General features: G+C 36.7%; 1 protein-coding gene across 6 annotated transcripts; it reads right to left on the bottom strand.

The window, feature by feature from the left end:
* Positions 1-4380: 4380 nt before the first annotated feature.
* LOC140327311 (E3 ubiquitin-protein ligase TRIM39-like) lies at positions 4381-13386 on the bottom strand. 6 transcript variants are annotated; one of them, XM_072406676.1, is made up of 8 exons: positions 11487-13343; positions 11231-11343; positions 10635-11059; positions 10130-10225; positions 9129-9359; positions 8103-8125; positions 7192-7244; positions 4381-7112 (listed from the first exon to the last, which is right to left on the bottom strand). In XM_072406676.1, the coding sequence occupies exons 1-8, from the start codon at positions 11576-11578 to the stop codon at positions 6577-6579; spliced, it is 1569 nt and encodes a 522-aa protein (XP_072262777.1). In that variant the 5' UTR covers positions 11579-13343; the 3' UTR covers positions 4381-6576. The 6 variants fall into 6 exon arrangements, with proteins under 6 accessions (XP_072262777.1, XP_072262786.1, XP_072262800.1 ...); XM_072406685.1 differs by having other exon boundaries at positions 10635-11056; XM_072406699.1 differs by lacking the exons at positions 11231-11343; positions 11487-13343 and adding an exon at positions 13350-13386 and having other exon boundaries at positions 10635-11056.
* Between the last annotated feature and the right edge of the window lie 4580 nt (positions 13387-17966).

Below are 17966 nucleotides of genomic sequence, written 5' to 3'. Positions count from 1 at the left end.
GTTTCTTTCTTTTTAATGCTCTGCCAGGCCTTTACTGCAGCGGCTTTGAGTTTGTTTGTGGGCCTTTCTGTCCAAAGTTTAGTCTTCAACAAATGAAATGCATGCTCAATTGGGTTCAGATCAGGTGACTGACTTGGCCATTCAAAAATATTCCATTTCTTTGCTTTAATAAACTCCTGGGCTTTAGTTCCTCACATTTTTATGCAACCTTTTTGTTCAACCCACTGAATTAAAGCTGAAAGTCTGCAGTTCAACTGCATCTGAGGGGTTTCATTAAAATTAATTGTGGTAATGTACAAAACCAAAATTAGAAAAAGTTATCTGTCCAAATATTGTTGGACCCAACTGTATATACCCATATTGGTCATATTCTGCTAAGGGTTTATTTTTTTTTTTTCCTAGCGGTGGATTCTGCATCCATATTGGTTTCAGATCATGACCGAATACTTATCAATTGCACTTGATAGTTAAACCCCTGCATTGCTCCTGGTCCTTAACAAATCCCTACTACCCCACAGTGAGAATGTGGAAAGGGGTGTTGTTTCTGGCATTTGAATATATTGGACGTAATAAATTTTTGATTTCCAAACCCATTGTTTTATGGGAAGCCGTTAAAATGTAATCAGGGGGCATCACATTCAGCTAGTTTATTCTTAATAAGAAAGAAAAGGGCCAGGTACCCAACTTGAGAGGGACTTCCATTTAGCAACACCCCCTTTCTCCATTTAGCAACTCCCTTTCAATGACTAATAAGCCCATTCTTGATCAAGCATCAATAGATCTTAATCTGTGCTACACAGATATGGTGGAACGCCATCTCAGGTGGACTTGACAGTGATTTTATGTTAAGGCTAAAAAGCTAGGCTCACCCTTGGCCCTCAAGCTTTGACACTTAGAACCTAACCATAAGCTTATAATCCTCACATGCAGGAAGTATGCTCTATTAAGTAATTCAGTAACAGTTCTTTATTTAAATTTAGGTTTCCCTGTTTTCAGCCCCTCCTTTATCCATGTTGGAAGATTTGAGACAATAAATAAGAATGCCCCCTTTTCCCAAACCTGTTTATCTTAGCAATTGAGCAGGTAATCTAACTTCTATATCAGCAAAATGTAAAGTGGATAGAAGTAGCTAGACTTTGCCACAAGTTGATGCTCTTTGCAGAGAATATCCTTTTGACCATGACATTTCACCACTTAACCATACCTCCGTCCCTCCACGCTTTTCAACCCTTTTTAGGTTTACTCAAATTTCAAATGTTTAGACAGTAACAACCTTTTTATATTGCTTGGAATGGGAGGATCAATGCTATGAAAATGTCATTGTTGCTGCAGTTACTTTTTCACTTTCTGTCCAATATGCCTGTGGGTGTTTTCAGATATCCTGGATTGTCACCTGTAGTGACTACATCACTACTTTGGATACCCACTTTGTTGAGACCATATGGTCCTTCATTAGCCTTACATTTATTTTGCCTCTATGCAAAGAAATCAGGGCACCTGATCTATCTGTGGCGGGGATTACTGAATGTACTGTCTTCACTATTGCATAAGTCGGATCATTTTTGCTGAAGGGTACAACAAGCCTTGATCTTTTCTTCCCTCATACATCAGGTACTCCTAATATACAAACTTAGATGTTGTGCACAATGTTATTATTCTACAATGACCATTTGCAAAAGAAATATTCATTGCATCAACTGCAAAAAAAAAACCAAAAACTAAAAAGCCTGTAAAACCAACATTTACAATACTGCAGCAAGAGAACCAATTTATTATCTACAGAGATATGTTTTTTATGGTAAAGCATAATTAAAATAATTCCCTGTACTTCAAAGGACAACAATAATCTCAAAAGAGGTTATTTGGATATGAACAATAAATTGGTAATTAGGTGCAACACACTTCATTAAATTAGCGAGAAACATTTTAAGTGCTATAACCAAGACATGTGGGAATACAAAAAAAAAAATCCAACTGTACAGCACTGTAAAGATACAAATATGCATTGACATTGTCAAAAACACATTAAATGACTAAAGTAAAAGTTGCAGAACATGTACTATGAAATTTATAGTTGTAACTGAATTTGTTTGTAAATCTTTGGGAATGGATTTCTGTTAAGAAAAAAAAAAAAAAGTTTTTGCAATGTTTTTTTTGTGTGAATCCAGGTATAGTTTCACAACCTAACTAAATGAAAAAAATGCAAGGGTAACCAAGGGTTACAATAGCTAAAAAGGATTGAAAAAAATATTGAATGAATGACAAGAAGACATTTTTAAGGTTATCCTATACAGCTAGAATCACTCCAAGCCTCGACGAATATTTTAACTCCAAGAATATTTTGTAAACCAAAAAATCAGTTATCCCTTACACTCTCCAGAATAAACTATACAGAATACAAATTAAATTATACCTATTATTTCCCTTACTCTTTGCTCTTAGTGTTGAGCCCCTGGCGGAGAGAATCAGATCCAACCCCAATATCCATGGTGTTACCGTAAAGGATACCTTCTACAAAATTTCATTATATGCAGATAATGTACTGCTTACATTGACACAACCTACCACCACCCTCCCAAATTTGTGGTCTGAGCTTGGTGCCTTTAGTACTGTCTCAGGCTATAAGGTGAACACCTCGAAATCCGAGGCCTTACCCCTATATATACCCCCCTCGCAACTCTCAACGTTAAAAAATAGTTATTCTTTTACCTGGCGAGAGCGCTCCTTAAACTATTTGGGCACCCAAATAACAGCTACATACACTCAGCTATATACTTGCAACTTCCCCCCATTGTTCCAGGAACTAAATGCCTACTTGAATAAATGGAAGGGACACTCATTGTCGCTCTTGGGGAGAATTGCATCAGTGAAGATGATTTTGGGCAGTGCCCTGGAGCAGGATACATGGTCCACGTTGTGGGAAGCAGCAAATAAAAGCTCAATATGTACGCTTTATAAAGAAAATCTTTACAAGATTTTGTTCCGCTGGTATCATACATATCAGATGTACCTATCACCCTGTATGCTGTGTTTACAAGATGTTTTGCTGTATAAGCCTGGTTGTCTTTGTATGTGAAAATGTTCACTAAAAATTCAGTTTAAAAAAAAAAAAAAAAAAAAAAAATTATACCTATTATTTTTAACCCAAAACTCAATCACTTTCAGGCTTCGTCACACAGACGTTTTTCCCAGCGTTTAACCTGAGGCTTAAAAGCCCATGTTTGAAATTCCCATGCATGCCATCTACACAATTTCCTTGAGCATGTTTTTGAGCCTTTTAGATAAGTGCTTGAAATGCGGTAAACACAGCATAGACATTTTCAGCGGTTTAAAGGCAAGCTTTAAAACGCTAATAAAAGTGCATAAAAACACATATAAACGCGGTAGGAACATTTACAAGCATTTTTAAAACCATCCGTGAAGACCCAGCCTTAGTCCCAATTGTGGTGGAGATTCACTACGAATTGAGAAATACTGGAAACTATTCATCAGCTACCTATATGAATTAATGTAATTCTATATACTTGCAACTTCCCCCCATTGTTCCAGGAACTAAATGCCTACTTGAATAAATGGAAGGGACACTCATTGTCGCTCTTGGGGAGAATTGCATCAGTGAAGATGATTTTGGGCAGTGCCCTGGAGCAGGATACATGGTCCACGTTGTGGGAAGCAGCAAATAAAAGCTCAATATGTACGCTTTATAAAGAAAATCTTTACAAGATTTTGTTCCGCTGGTATCATACATATCAGATGTACCTATCACCCTGTATGCTGTGTTTACAAGATGTTTTGCTGTATAAGCCTGGTTGTCTTTGTATGTGAAAATGTTCACTAAAAATTCAGTTTAAAAAAAAAAAAAAAAAAAAAAAATTATACCTATTATTTTTAACCCAAAACTCAATCACTTTCAGGCTTCGTCACACAGACGTTTTTCCCAGCGTTTAACCTGAGGCTTAAAAGCCCATGTTTGAAATTCCCATGCATGCCATCTACACAATTTCCTTGAGCATGTTCACAGCACAATCTTCCACATACAAGCACCCCCCCCCCCCCCCCCAATACCCTTACATGTACTACGCAGTCTGGTAAACAGTCCAGCAAACCCAAAGGAGTAATATAATATAATATATATCTCAGCAAATGCACAATTTAGAATGAATGGGTGGAACATGCTAAACAGCTTGCCAGACATGATTGTTTAATTTTACTTTATCATGTGTATTATGTTATTTTAATTTATCATGTGTACTAATGCTAATGTAATTCTATAATATTCCTCAAATTAAAAAAAACACATAAGATTGTAATACTATAATTTTGTTAATAGAAAATAGAAAAAAAATCCAAAAAGATAAAAAAAAATACACAAACATGGGACAGCATTTAAAATAGTTTATTTTATTAATAAATTATAAAGTTTATAATAATAATAATAATAATAATAATATTAAGGAAGATACCATTATATGAAGAATGTTTTGCATACACGTCAATCTGCTTACCTATAAATGTGCACAATCTGGGTGAGTTAAAATATATTGCAGTAAATTCTGCTACCTATGAGAACTAAAAATATATATATTTCTTTTAGTTAAGTTAAAGCAAAAACAGGTGCTAATGCTGCATTTACTCATTTGTCTGGAATTCAATGTTCCAAGGCTTATTGTAAAAAATTTCTGCAATAAAAGGATCTTTCTGCTCTTTTTTTTCCTAGAGTTCAGTCCCACTTTAAGTCACTAACATTATTTACAGTATCACATGATGGCAGCAGTTATGTCTAATATTAGGAACTCAGTTCATGTATTGGAGGTCTTAATCCTGACTAAAAGTAAATATTGCCCATCAAAGTCAAGCCTAAAATCCAATGAGAGGACTGTAAACTGAACAGTGGGTGGATGGGTCATAGCTCAGAACTTAAGGATTGCACCAAGAAGGGCATAAGGTGCTTTGGTAAAATTGGTGAAAGATCTGGTATTATGTGTAACACCACAGCAACCCAGCAAATTAACCATATGCATTGGGCTGCACTGCTCACGGTGGGTCTAAATAAATAAGGTCAAAGTTTCCCAAAAGGTTCAATTTATGTCAAAGCATTGGAATATGAATATAAAACATAAACATAGAAATGCAGTGTAATGCATTACAATGATTCTCAGAATGCTGCAATACACATTGAGAGAAAAATATTTTTTCACTCCTGCTGTACACCCTCATACACACACATGCGCACTTCAAAGTGAAAAACAAATGTCAAAAAATGAATGTCTATACATATCAACACAAGCCAAATGCAAAACACTGTAAATCCAGCCTTAAACTTTTCTAAATGTGGTTAATCAAGTGGAAGTGTAAATGTATCCAAACATTATAAAAATACAGGCTGTAGTGTAATAATAAAGTAATATTTACTATACACTGCCCAGTCAATAAACTGGTAACATGTTCCTTTGCTTCTGGTTTATAAGGAAACAGTGCTAGGTGTGAGTTTATATTTCTTGTTAGAGTTAATTTTTAAACTATAGGATAGGGTTTAAATATAGAAAAATTGTATATCTTGAGTTATATCAAATTTGTAGATAGACTGGTGTTTCAAGATCGCAAGGGTTAGGTTACTTTATTTATAGTTTTGCCAAATCACCTTTAACAATTCGAAGTTAATTTTAGTGTGATAATAAATCAAGTCAATGAAATTCGAATAATACTGAAAATAGTGCATTATCTTGAAATGTAAAATACACACACTTGTTTTGACAATACAGCAAAGTAGTTATTAACAACTATGCATATTTAGGGTCCGTGCAACCAGAAGAAAATAAATAAGTTAAAAATACTTAGAATAGTTTAAAAGCATAAAAAAATGAAAGCCTAGATTCATGGCAAATAGACATTATCTTTTTAAAGAGGCACTTAAACCCACTATTAACATTGCCAGTGATCCTTTTCTACCATTGTACCCACAGACAATTCCTAATGTTTCTAGGTATAGGGCAGCACGTGACCTCCTGCTGGACTCAAGATTTTCTTAATAAGGTTAAGCACTGTCATAACACAGAGGTTGGCCACAGAACCACCTAGCGTCAGACAGACACTGGTGACTCTACTGCAGTCAGCAACAGGAGAGAGTTGGAGAACCAAGTATTAGTAGGGGCCTCATTGCAAAGAGACTATCAATTTGACCTGAACAATGCAACAGTGTCTTTTTAGAAAACATTGTATGCAACAGATTAGGGTATACTATTAAAAATTTCTACAGTCCAAAAAAAAATGGATTTGGAAATTTAAAGGTAGTCCTTATTCTTTTGCTCCAAAATTGGTAAGCACACACTAAAATGGGTAAAAAGATTTTAAAAAGCACATTTTTTTTTTACCATTGAAAAAAAAATCTACATCACCCTACATTAGGATGACAAAAAATGGTTCTAAAATACTGAATTTGTAAAACATAGAATTCAATAACCTTTTGAGATTATTTTAACTATATTTTTGCATTAGAACCATTGCCACACAAATGGAAAATTATGAAAAGTATCTTTGGTATGCTGGCATCTAAAGCAAGGGGATGGGAAGAGAGTCTTAAAAGACATAATCCCTGTCAAGTCTTATTTCTGTTCCTAGAGCCCCTACACAAAAAAATGGGAATACTTTATCACGAACTTGAAGGGATTTGAATGTAAAAAGATGTTCAGCATTGACAGGGTTGTAAAAAGAAACACTGCCTTCATCACAGTTTAGATAGACCCCAATCCTTTCAGGGTGTTCCCGAGGATTCAAGAGAGTATCTGGATTTGTGAAGGCATAGTATCGATCCATATACATTCCAAGAAGACCTATTGCCCATATCCCTCCACTGGGCTCAATTCGAAACCCCCCTTTGCGACGTACAGACCATTTAGCAACCCCAACAGTCCAATAGATGCCACCTCCTACTTCAACTTCCCAGTAATGCCTCCCTGATTTGAATCCAGTAGTAGCAAGGACACAGGGCTTCGAGTCAAACCTTTCAGGGCATGGAGGTCTATCTATGGGATCTTCAACATATTGGACACATTTTCGATTGTAGGTAGCCAGTAGATTTTGATTGATTGTTTTAAGGTCAAAGGTTAATTGAACTAAAAAGAACAAGAAAAGATAGTTATTAATTTTACCTTTATAAAAGGGAAATTTTGCAACTACATGCAGTAACCTCACCAGTTATGGCCTGGAAAAAGTCTAGTGGTGACTTGCTCCGTTGCCGGCAAGGTCTAAAACGCAGGTAAAACCAGTATTAAAAACTAACAGTGTAGAATTAAAAAAAATAAATAAATAAAAAGAAATGATAAATACATAATAATATTAATAATAATAATAAATAAACACACAGTTACACAAGAATTAAACATCAGGCAACATTTTCAGGGAAAAAAAAAAGAGGATACATTCAACTGCACTGCTTGAGGGTAGGAGTCTATTGGAGGGTTTTCAAATGCCACATTTGCTATTCCAATGTACCTGTGTACATAGGTAAGCAATGCAAAGCAGGTCAAAGGCAGCTGTAATACCTAACAGGATTCTGATAGTCTTCACCTGGTGTGTTCTCCAAATGCAGGAAATACACCTGTAGGCGGGCGCTTGGTAAACTGTAGCTTGAAAAGCACAGCACTACAGAGGTGGGAAACAAAGCACGTACCCCCAACAACCCTTCACAGAGAATTCCTGGAGTGTTAAGTTTTTTTTTTCTCTTTCTAGTTTTGCTCCCTCTTTCATAACTGCACAGATACCATCGTAAACACAAACTTTGCTCTGCCAAAGTTCTACCTAGTTCTCATGTGCCTGTGCCGTCCTGCAGCGATGCCCGGCATCTGCGTCCCCGGTGTGTGACCGTTGGGGATGTGAGGCCAGGGGAAGAAAATGCCGGCCGGGCACCTGCTCACAAACCTTAGGCTGGAGGGTGATAAATTTAAATAATGGGTATTTTTAAAATGTACTGCTTTTATATTTAAAAATACTAATTATTCAGACCGCCAGGGAGGTTAGGTAGTTATGTAGTACAGAACCTTTTAATTTTAAAATGTAATAAACAGGTATACGTTAATACAAAACAAATGTAAATATATGTTTACCTGGCTGAAGAAGCTGTAAATTCCTATAAGAAATTAGGAGAAGAAAACTGTTAAACTTCAAATTTGGGAAGTCAGGTTTTTACTATTCTGTACACCATTTAAAAATATAGGAATAAAGGTCTGGCTTTTGAAATACTTTACCACACATTAAAACACAAAAGTAGGAAGACACTAGGACTCTGAAGCTGCAGAGTTAGGAAAGCGTTTTGAAACTTAAACAGTAAACCTCCTTCCTATCTGCAACCTAATTATGCAAAAAGTCAAGAGAAAACTACATACACTTTAAAGCAAATGCATGTAGATCAGTAGAACCAGTATGTATTGCAAGAAATACACTTTGAATATAGACACTTGAATTGAGCATTGGTGGGGGAAAAAAAACAAAAAACTTTTGTCCTGGATGTCTTTCTAAAGTTGCAGGCAGGCGGAGGTCTTTGGGAGCTCAATTTGGCATACCTACTGGTAACAATAATAATCCAACAAACTGCTTTTGAGGAAGGTAGATAAAGACTCCTAGCACTAATACGGAGAAAGAATGCACTATAACATTTCAAACTGATGCTCTTCCACAAATCTTTTCAATCAATATTACAGATAATGTGTCATTGGATCTAACAAAGCCTCCATATGGACTAGGGGTAGAATTGGAGTTATAGGACAGAATTCTCATCCATTACAGTTCCTTTTGGATATACTCCAGTAATAAGGGGGGAGGGATGAGTGGAGATGGTGTAAATATGCACATCTCCAATCAAAGCCATCCTCTTAATTCATTCACTGAGGGCAAACTATAAGAATATAGTGGATAATGCCTGCCTTATGGCTCTGAACATGTTGCACAAACTACATAAAGCCCTAAAAATTAAGATCAAAGGGCACAGCATTCTTGCACACTGAAGTGCACTGAAGAGCAAGTACTGTGCTGCCCATGGATTGGGGCAAAAGTGGCTATCTGATGATGTACACCATCTTAGATAAATTGTCAGAAAGTAATGAAAATATATTGAAATTCCCAGCATTTCTCACCAGATAATTTCGCCACAATGAAGCACCGGCAGTTTTTTCAAGGTCATCAATTGTTTTCTGGGTAGATACCAGCTGTGCATTTAGCCTGGATATGTTGTCTTTATGCTTCTGGGTTATCGTTTTTTGAAGGTTTTCTAAGCGATGGGTGATGTGTTTTTCTTGATCAGCCAAAAGCTGCCGCAATGCTTCAAATTCTGAAGTCACCATTTTACGTTTCTGCAGAACCTCATCCTAAGAGAAAAAATAAAAACTACATAATAATTTTAAAGTACAACTATACTTAAAAACTGTGAGAAGGTGATGCTTCCTCTCTAATATAAACTTATCTAGCTGTGCAATATTTTCTTCTATGTACACAGAAACGTGCATAGGCAGCTTAGTGTACTATGCAGGGTATTCTCAAAACCCTCCTGGCCAATGAAGATGGCCAAAGAGCAGGAAACCAGAAAAAGAATGTGTAAAGGTGGCCGGGCAAGGACAGGTAAGTGTAATTTAAAAAATGTGAATGAGCAGTACATTTATTTTATTGGGACCTGCCTACTCATGTTATTTTCTAATTTAGGTTTAGTTTTGCTTTAAAGTCTCTAACAGCCGTAGGTTGCCAAAATAATGTTCATTCAAATTTATAAAGCCAACTAAAAAAAAATTCAACAACCTTTTTGCACTGTCATTTTACGCGTAAAGTAGCCTTGCTGAATGTTTGGGATTGTTTAGCAAACTATTAAAAAAAAAAAAAAAAAATCAGACACCATCAAAATATCAAAATAATAAAAGTCTGAGGAAATTATCCAAATCCCCTCCCCAATTGTGGATACATAGCATCTGCATCAAAAACACTTTAGTATGGGGCCAACCTAAAAAAGGTGGGAAATATGTTTTCAGTTCTTATTCAGTTGAATACAGAATATATTGCCTTCTTCATATTCTTAGCATTCTACAAAAAGAAAACTACATTAAAAAAAACTTAATAAATACATATATAGGACCTGAGATCTACAGACCTGAAGTTTTAAAACCGTTTCCTCTTCTTCATTCTTGAACCTTTTTATATCTGCAACCTTACTTCTTAACGCTTTCAGACGTTCTTGAATGTCAATCTATTAAAAAAAATGTAGCCAAATAGTTTCCACCGTAATGCAAGAATGCTAGACAATATAGTCTAGGATATATTGTTATTTTTTACTTTGGTTGTCACACAATTAGACCTGACTGACCACCCCTCACCCAGTGGCTGAATTCAGAGGAAACTAAATGTTGCAGTGTGCAAGAATATCTGGTCTATAAAACAGGTAATCTATCCACCAGTTTACTTCTATACAATGTTTGTATTCACTTGTCAAACCGATTGCTAGCAGAATGTCTTGTTCAACTTTGTGTTTATCTGGGCTATAAAACTAAGTTACCATTGGTAAATAAATGTATGCCAATTGCTTAGGAACTAATGAAAAATCCACCTTAAAATCCTACACATCTCATGGAATATCCTTTGCTTTTAATGAATTTCACCTTAAATTCTTTGGTTGTTTCCTCCACTGGAATTACGGTATGGCTCCTGTGGTCCACAGACTCTCTGCAGATTACGCAAATTTCTTTTACATCATCTCGGCAATAAAACTTTAGGGGCTCCTGATGTTTTTTGCACTCATTTTTAAATTCCTCCTCCAATTCTGTAGAACGTAGGCGGTTTGAAATTTCCACTACATTTTCCAGAGGACGGTTGGGTCTCAAAAACTTCCACTTAGATGTCTTTCGACACTGTGGGCAAGGAAAGTTGGTCCGAATACCTTTCCATGATTGGATGATGCAGGGTCTACAAAAGCAGTGACCGCATTCTATTGAAACAGGGTCTTGGAAATGATCCAGGCATATGGCACAAGTGACTTCGTCTTCCAAAGCCTTAACAGGGTTGCTAATTGCAAATGCCATCCCTACTGCCAAAAAAAATAAATAAAAAAAAAACAAAATTTAAAAAGTAATAATAAAAGTGCTGTAACATGTTATGTCATTTCAAATGAGTGTGACTTGGGGTGGGTTTTACCTGCAAAAAGTAATCCTGAGTCACACTCAGGGTCGCTTAAAACTTAAAAGAAAAACCCATATACCTTGCTCCGTTGGCATTCCCTGGCATCCTGGTGGTCCCTGCAGGTCCTGGGGACACCTCCTCCGAAATGTAACACTTTTGCACAGAATTAGAATGCTAGGGAGGTTAAGTAATCTGTAACAACAGATTTTTTTTACCCCATGACATGTATAGCTTTAGCACTAAACAGAACTTTTTTTTTTTTGACATAGGGACTATAACTGGGTATGCTTAGAACAAAATATTATAACAATGCTATTCATAGCAATGCTATTCACCTTTTGAAGGAGTGTTGTTCTGCACTACACAACTCAGGACACCAGGAGTATGTAAACCAAATGGTACTCGCCTGCAGGCCTGGCCAGAACATTTAATCCTGTAATGCAACTGGGATAACAATATTGTAAGCACTGTATTGTTTTATCAGGGTTAGATTTACTATTAGGAAGTATAAGACAGCATGGGTGTCAACTACGATGTATAACTGCAATAGAACAGGTACATTACCACAACCTTTTGGGAATAGGGCAAAAAAGAGTTTTTTTTTTTTTTACGCTTTACACACAGTCACACAGTCACAATATCTAAGGTTATGTACACACATCACAACAGATGATTATTGTGCAAGATGAACAGCAGCAATTGTCTCAGGTGAGAGCCTGACATGTACAGTGGTTGCCCGACATCATTCAAGAATCAGTCCTGACAGATCAATGAACGACCACAATTGGGAACAACCGCTGCACAGGTTAATAATATTATTATTATTATTAATAATAAACAGGATTTATATAGCACCAACATATTACACAGCACTGTACATTAAACAGGTCAAGCGAAGAGAGCACAGCGGGGTCCCCCCTTCATAAAACAGAATGGCCCTGTGTGTACAGCATCTGCTCGTCTGTCACACCTGGTTACTAAAAAAATAATCATGAACAGTCATTACTAGCAATAAACAATTGCACTGTATGAGGAACAGTAAAACCAGGAAATGCTTGCCACAGTTATCATCTATTTATTAGAATTACTTGCTTGCCATGCTTTGTTTTTTGTGTCATTGTACTATATATTATGTGATTTGTCATCCGCAAACCCTTATTCATGTACAGCATTGTGTAATATGTTGGCAAATAACATTATTGATTTTGCTCAATGACCTGCATTCTGACATTTATATGACACATGCTCCAGGGTCTGTGACTTAAACAGTATTAAAGCTGGCAATCAAAACACATTGGCAGCCCCAGTACCTCTATCCTGACGCGTGTACTTTAAAGAGCACATGAGGACAATATTTATTTGTATTTATTTGTAACTGTATGTGTTGTGGTTGGAGGATTACCCTCACTTCCTGTCTGGGGAAATTGGTAAGAGGACAGGGAAATTCACATATGCAATGCAGGAACTGTTCACAGCATTGGTGTCCTATGGTACTTTACACACAATTCCCCCGCTGCCTTGTGGTGCTTTGCTATGTGCAGCAGAACATGTATTACAAGTTATGAAAGCATTTATTGTGTGTGCTGCTCTGCATTGGAAATCCCTAATGAACCCATTGCAATGCTTATGTATGGGGCTGCTCTATCACAGCAACATAGAGGTGAACCCAGTGACACGGCTTGGATAACAAAAACAGGGGTGCCAACCCTCCTCCACCAAGGTACAAAATTTTGGATGGTAATGCAGTTTTAGCAGAACTTTTCATGCTGTACAAACCTCTAACCTGAAGGGCAATTCTGAAAACCAATTTGCATGCACTGACACCTTTAAGCTGATTTCCTAAAGTTACACTTTCATAAGTGAAGCTGGGTGATCCAGCAAACCTAGAATGGATCTAGTCCAGAACTGAAAACATTTGCTAGCAAAAAAAAGGTCTTTACAGAAACCCATTCCAGGCTTTCTGGATCACTCAGCTTCACTAATGACAGTGTATCCTCCCCAGCGTAATAAATACTGCCCTATGTTGCCAGCTGACACACACACCATGCATTCTGTAATGTGTGTGTCCCTCCCCGCCTGTTTAGTCTCCAGTACAACAGCTATAATTTATGACACACACACACACACGGACAAAGCTAAGCTGTACATTTCTTTCCTACACTGCAAAACAACAAAGCCAGGACAACAAATGTTCTCACAGCTGCACACCACGAGCTCCGGCCAGCAAAACAAACCTCACCCGGAAGTTCCGCTCTTCATTGCCCTGACAGCCCCGTCCACCAATCACCGACGAGTTCACACGCAGCCAATGGTCACGCCCTTCGTATTGATTTCTAGTTTAACCCTTTCTCTACCTACTATTTATTTCTCCCTTGTGCTAAAATATACATTTTTGTACATAAAGTGCTAAAATCCAAAAAACACACACACACACACACACACATATATATGCTGGAAGTAGAAGATATGTAGTATACATTTGCAATATTTGTGCAGCTGCTTATCAAATCTAATTTTTTAGTAAAAAATCCACTCATTATTATTACACAGTATTTATATAGCACTGACATGTTATGCACGCTGTACAAAGTCCATAGTCATATTACTAACTGTCACTCAAAGGGGCTCACAAATAATATTAAACTGGGTTTATATAGCGCCAACATATTACTCTGCACTGTGTATGGGCTGCAAATGACAGATGAATACAGACAGTGATAATGTTAGTGTGTGCAAACATGGTGAATTTAGTATACACTGATCATATTCAGGGAAATAAATACCAATCATATCAAGCTTCAAAAATGTGCCAAATGATTGAAACTTTAAAAACATTTATAGCATCCTGGCTGCTGATGCAAAGACAACACTCTTCTCCAGGAACCAAGGATGATTAGAGGTTTATGTGTGTGGATAATTGTCCTGATCTTTAGGGTGCTCAATCCTTTTTTTTTCTCCAGGCAGATCCGTTTACATAACAATGATGCTCGCCATGAATAGTACTGTGCCCCGTTTTTTTTTTACGACTACATTATTATTATTATTATACCTACATCCCTGGTTAGAACTGTGACAAACACCCCCTCTCAGCCCAAAGTCCGCATGCTGAGCACCATCTAAGCACCAGCAGGCTGAGAAGGGTTTTTCTTGAGGATATGTCTGTACTGTGCTTTCCCTCAACCCTGACTAGTCTCCAAGTCCCTGCTGCTGATGGACTTCAATCAAGGTGCAGAAAAATGTCAGCAGGGATCAAGAGAAATGGCGGGCACCTGAGGTCAATTTCAAGGTCAGAATACTTGTAAATGTAATATTTCAGTTTTTTTTTTTTTTTTAATACTGAATACTTTCTGAAGCCACTAAAGGTAATAGGTAAAATCACAGACTGGGTGGACAAAATACAATTAGAATGTAGCAAAGAAGGACACTGTTTAGTTCAAAGTATGTAATTAAATATTTAATATTAACCATAACGGATGGCTCTAGAACAGTTACTCTCACTCTGGCAAGTGATAGCTAATATGGGTTGTTGTTAGTACTGTCAAGTCTCCTTGTAAACCTGGTAATCACCTATTTTTCCTGAATGATCCTCGGGTATCCTGGTACCTTGACTGAACCTCCTATTTATTGGGAGCAGTTTGCATAACACCACACGACAATAATGATCTGGGGCCTTGGCATGTGGGTTGATGGCTTGGCTAGACATTGATTTAGAGAATATACACAGACGATATCTACTATATTGTTATTTCGTACAGAACTGACCATGATAAACATGTTTCTGGTGGTGTCACTGCGGAACAGATTGGATTTTTGCATACATTTTTCTAGTGGTCACTGGTTTTATCTTTGTAGATGTGTTTCTGGTAGCGCAACTATGTTACTTATTGCATTTTCACAGATGTTTCTATATGCAGTGTCAGTTTAGTATTGATTGTGAGAGTTTATGCTACAAAGATTTAGTAAACCCTGTGCTCTTAGAGATGTTAGTTATTACAAAAATAATCTGCATGGGCACACATTTGTATGGGGATTGTAGTGTTTACATGGTAAAATGTGTCACTTGAAGCTACATGTAAATTTTGGCAGATGCAAATCCTAATTATTTTTATTATAATATGCTGCTTACAATATCCAGAGTTTACAGTAGAGTCTATGATGGGAATGTACTCCTTACAGCAGACAGACCTAGTAACAGAATGAGGGTGCATGAAATGGGGGATCATGCCATGTAGCACTCATGGAAACAGAACATAAAGTCACCAACATTACAAAATACAGTATTTTTGCCTTATTATAAAAGCACTGTCACAACATATTGAAAATCCAACACTTCGGGCCATGCAGAGTCCCTTTCTCTAATCCTTGCAGATAACGTCTGACTCTGGCTCTGATTTATCAATGAAATGCGCGTACGTACGCGCCGGTCGTCAACCTCTATTACCACGAGTCGGGCCTGAGTTCTAGTGAACTCGCCTGCTGGTTTCCTGCAAAAATGAGCCAAGATCTCGAATAGGCCAATTAAGGCGATTAATTTTCATCTGCGCAATTAAGGAGGAGATGGTAAACTCAATTGTGAGGTGATAGCAATTGATTGGCGCACACCTGCACCCTGTTTTGTGCATCTCCAGTCCATTTTACAGGTCAGTTTGAATCTTTAATGCTTGATGTTCTTTTGTGTAAGTGCTAATTCTTTATGTTACAATATACTCAATCACAAACTTGCTTCATTTATAGTTACATTTGTTGTACTTGTTTTGATGCTTTTTCTTTCGGTTGCAACACTGCAAACTAATTTCTATCAAGCTGGATATATACTAAGTGGCACTTTCATTAATATGTCATCACACAATAGTATGACTGTAAAAAAAATATGTGAACAAACATTTGTGACCTGATTCAAATTTCATTCTAGTTTGACTTTAGAGAAATCAAATATTTTAGTAAAGGATTATAGGCATACATGTTATAATACATGTATTAAGGTGTGTGTGTGTTCCTCAATATTGTTAGTTTCATCTGTTGCTGTAATGTTTTTGTGCCTGGTTTGTAATGCCAGTTTCTCTTGTATAGCAATTCTTCAGCAATGTTTTGTCATTTTTTCCACAAGTATTAAATACAAATGTCTGAATGGTTTCCACTCTAAAATGCTTACTTGACCCCCCTTGTTGCCTTTGTCCCATTGTCACATATAGGTATTTGAATGTATTATGTATTTAGTCCTTTTCTGAATAAATTGTCATTTTTTTTTTTTTTTTAATAGTCTGACATTTGCACTCATGTTGATTTGTCCCCACACAACTCCTGTGTTCATTTGTAGTTGTGTTATAGGTTTGTTGTCATTGTGCCGTGCTGCCTGATCTTAGCACTACTGAATACAAACACACTTCCACTTGCTGTCCAAACTGGTTGTCAATTAGTTGTCCAGCTGAGTTGTATACTCATTCTCACAAACCTGATGGTAATGGAAGGAGGTCTAGGTTGCAAAGCACATTGATTGCCAAGCTCACAAGCAGGGTCAGGCACTCTTGGAAATTAAAAGATGTTGTGTTGTTGCTTAATTTAATGCTCATAAATACTGGAGTGTATGCATTATTTAGGTGTTTACACAAAACTAATAGTACTAGTATATACTTCCAGGGCCAAATACACTTTGTGCCAAACAGGTTATTGCCTTTCCATCCCTTCAGGATTTGTTTATGCAGGTTTGAATGGCAATTTAGACCTTTGCCCACTATATATATATATATATATTTACTTACTCACCTCAGTAGTGGAAGCACATAAAGGTGGATTCCTTCTTTTAACCAGAAGCAATATCCTTCATGAATGTTGCTTGTGGCCAAGCCCATGACATCGGAAATCATAGGAAGAAATAGGCAATCTTTTCAATTTGAATCATGTGAAGCATTGTGGTCCAAAAAGCCCTCTTTGCCTTCTTCTAATTTCTTTTTTCTATGTATATGTACACACATTTAAATGCATACATATATGTTTGGCTATACATACATGAGTGCATATGAAGCAAAATAAGCAATATACACAAAAAAATACAAACTTACCTGAATGAGGAGTGTGCAAAAGTGTGGTGCATTTTTCAACTGATAACATACAGTTCACGCGCACATAGCAGGTCCACCTTGGCGCACAACTATGAGCTACACAATGAGATACACGATTCAGGAACAGCTTAAAAACAACCACAATTGACTTTTTAAACTGTATGCCCTGGGAGATTAGAAAGGAGATCAACATTACAAACCCCCCAAAAACAACTTTATTCAAAAGAAATATTTGCTAAAAGGTCACAATAAAATATAAAAACACAACAAAACATGAATAACACAAAACACACATTACTAAAATTACAAAATTAAAAAGAACAAAACACATGTAAACCCACACTTCAATGTAAAGCCAAAATAGTTCATTGCATTCAAAAAATACTTACCAAACCAATATTCAATTTTGACCTATCAAGGGTGGAAAACTGGATTAGAAAATATTCATGCAGGACAAACATTTCAAAGTGGTAATAAAGGCAGAATTTTGCAATAAAACAATATGGCCACAAACACAATAACATAGCATTAACATTGACTTCAAAATTGCAAAATGGATATTGAAACATTCAAAATAAATAAAAAAAAACAGCTACTGGGCTAAAGTATCAAATGCAGCAACATAGAATAATTAGGATAACACACAAAACAACAGCCCCTTCAAGAAAAAAAAGGAAAAAGCAAGTTAAATAGCGCACAAGTGATAGAAATTCGCTTGCAATTAGCACTTGCGCAGTCTGTCAAAATTGGCTGTTT

Source organism: Pyxicephalus adspersus, chromosome 1, assembly GCF_032062135.1.
Source record: "Pyxicephalus adspersus chromosome 1, UCB_Pads_2.0, whole genome shotgun sequence".
Taxonomy (NCBI): domain Eukaryota; kingdom Metazoa; phylum Chordata; class Amphibia; order Anura; family Pyxicephalidae; genus Pyxicephalus; species Pyxicephalus adspersus.
The sequence above is the reverse complement of the archived record's forward strand: the minus strand, read 5'-3'. Positions and strand labels throughout refer to the sequence as shown.

Bases quoted from the DNA above. Each gene is read 5' to 3' on its own strand.
- LOC140327311 (XM_072406676.1), bottom strand. From the start codon at position 11,578: ATGTTCTGGCCAGGCCTGCAGGCGAGTACCATTTGGTTTACATACTCC. The intron at 10,226-10,634 runs GTGAAATTCATT...TTTTTTTAATAG, and splicing joins AAACAACCAAAGAATTTAAG to ATTGACATTCAAGAACGTCT. The intron at 9,360-10,129 runs GTCTGTAGATCT...TTTTTCTCTTAG, and splicing joins AAACGGTTTTAAAACTTCAG to GATGAGGTTCTGCAGAAACG.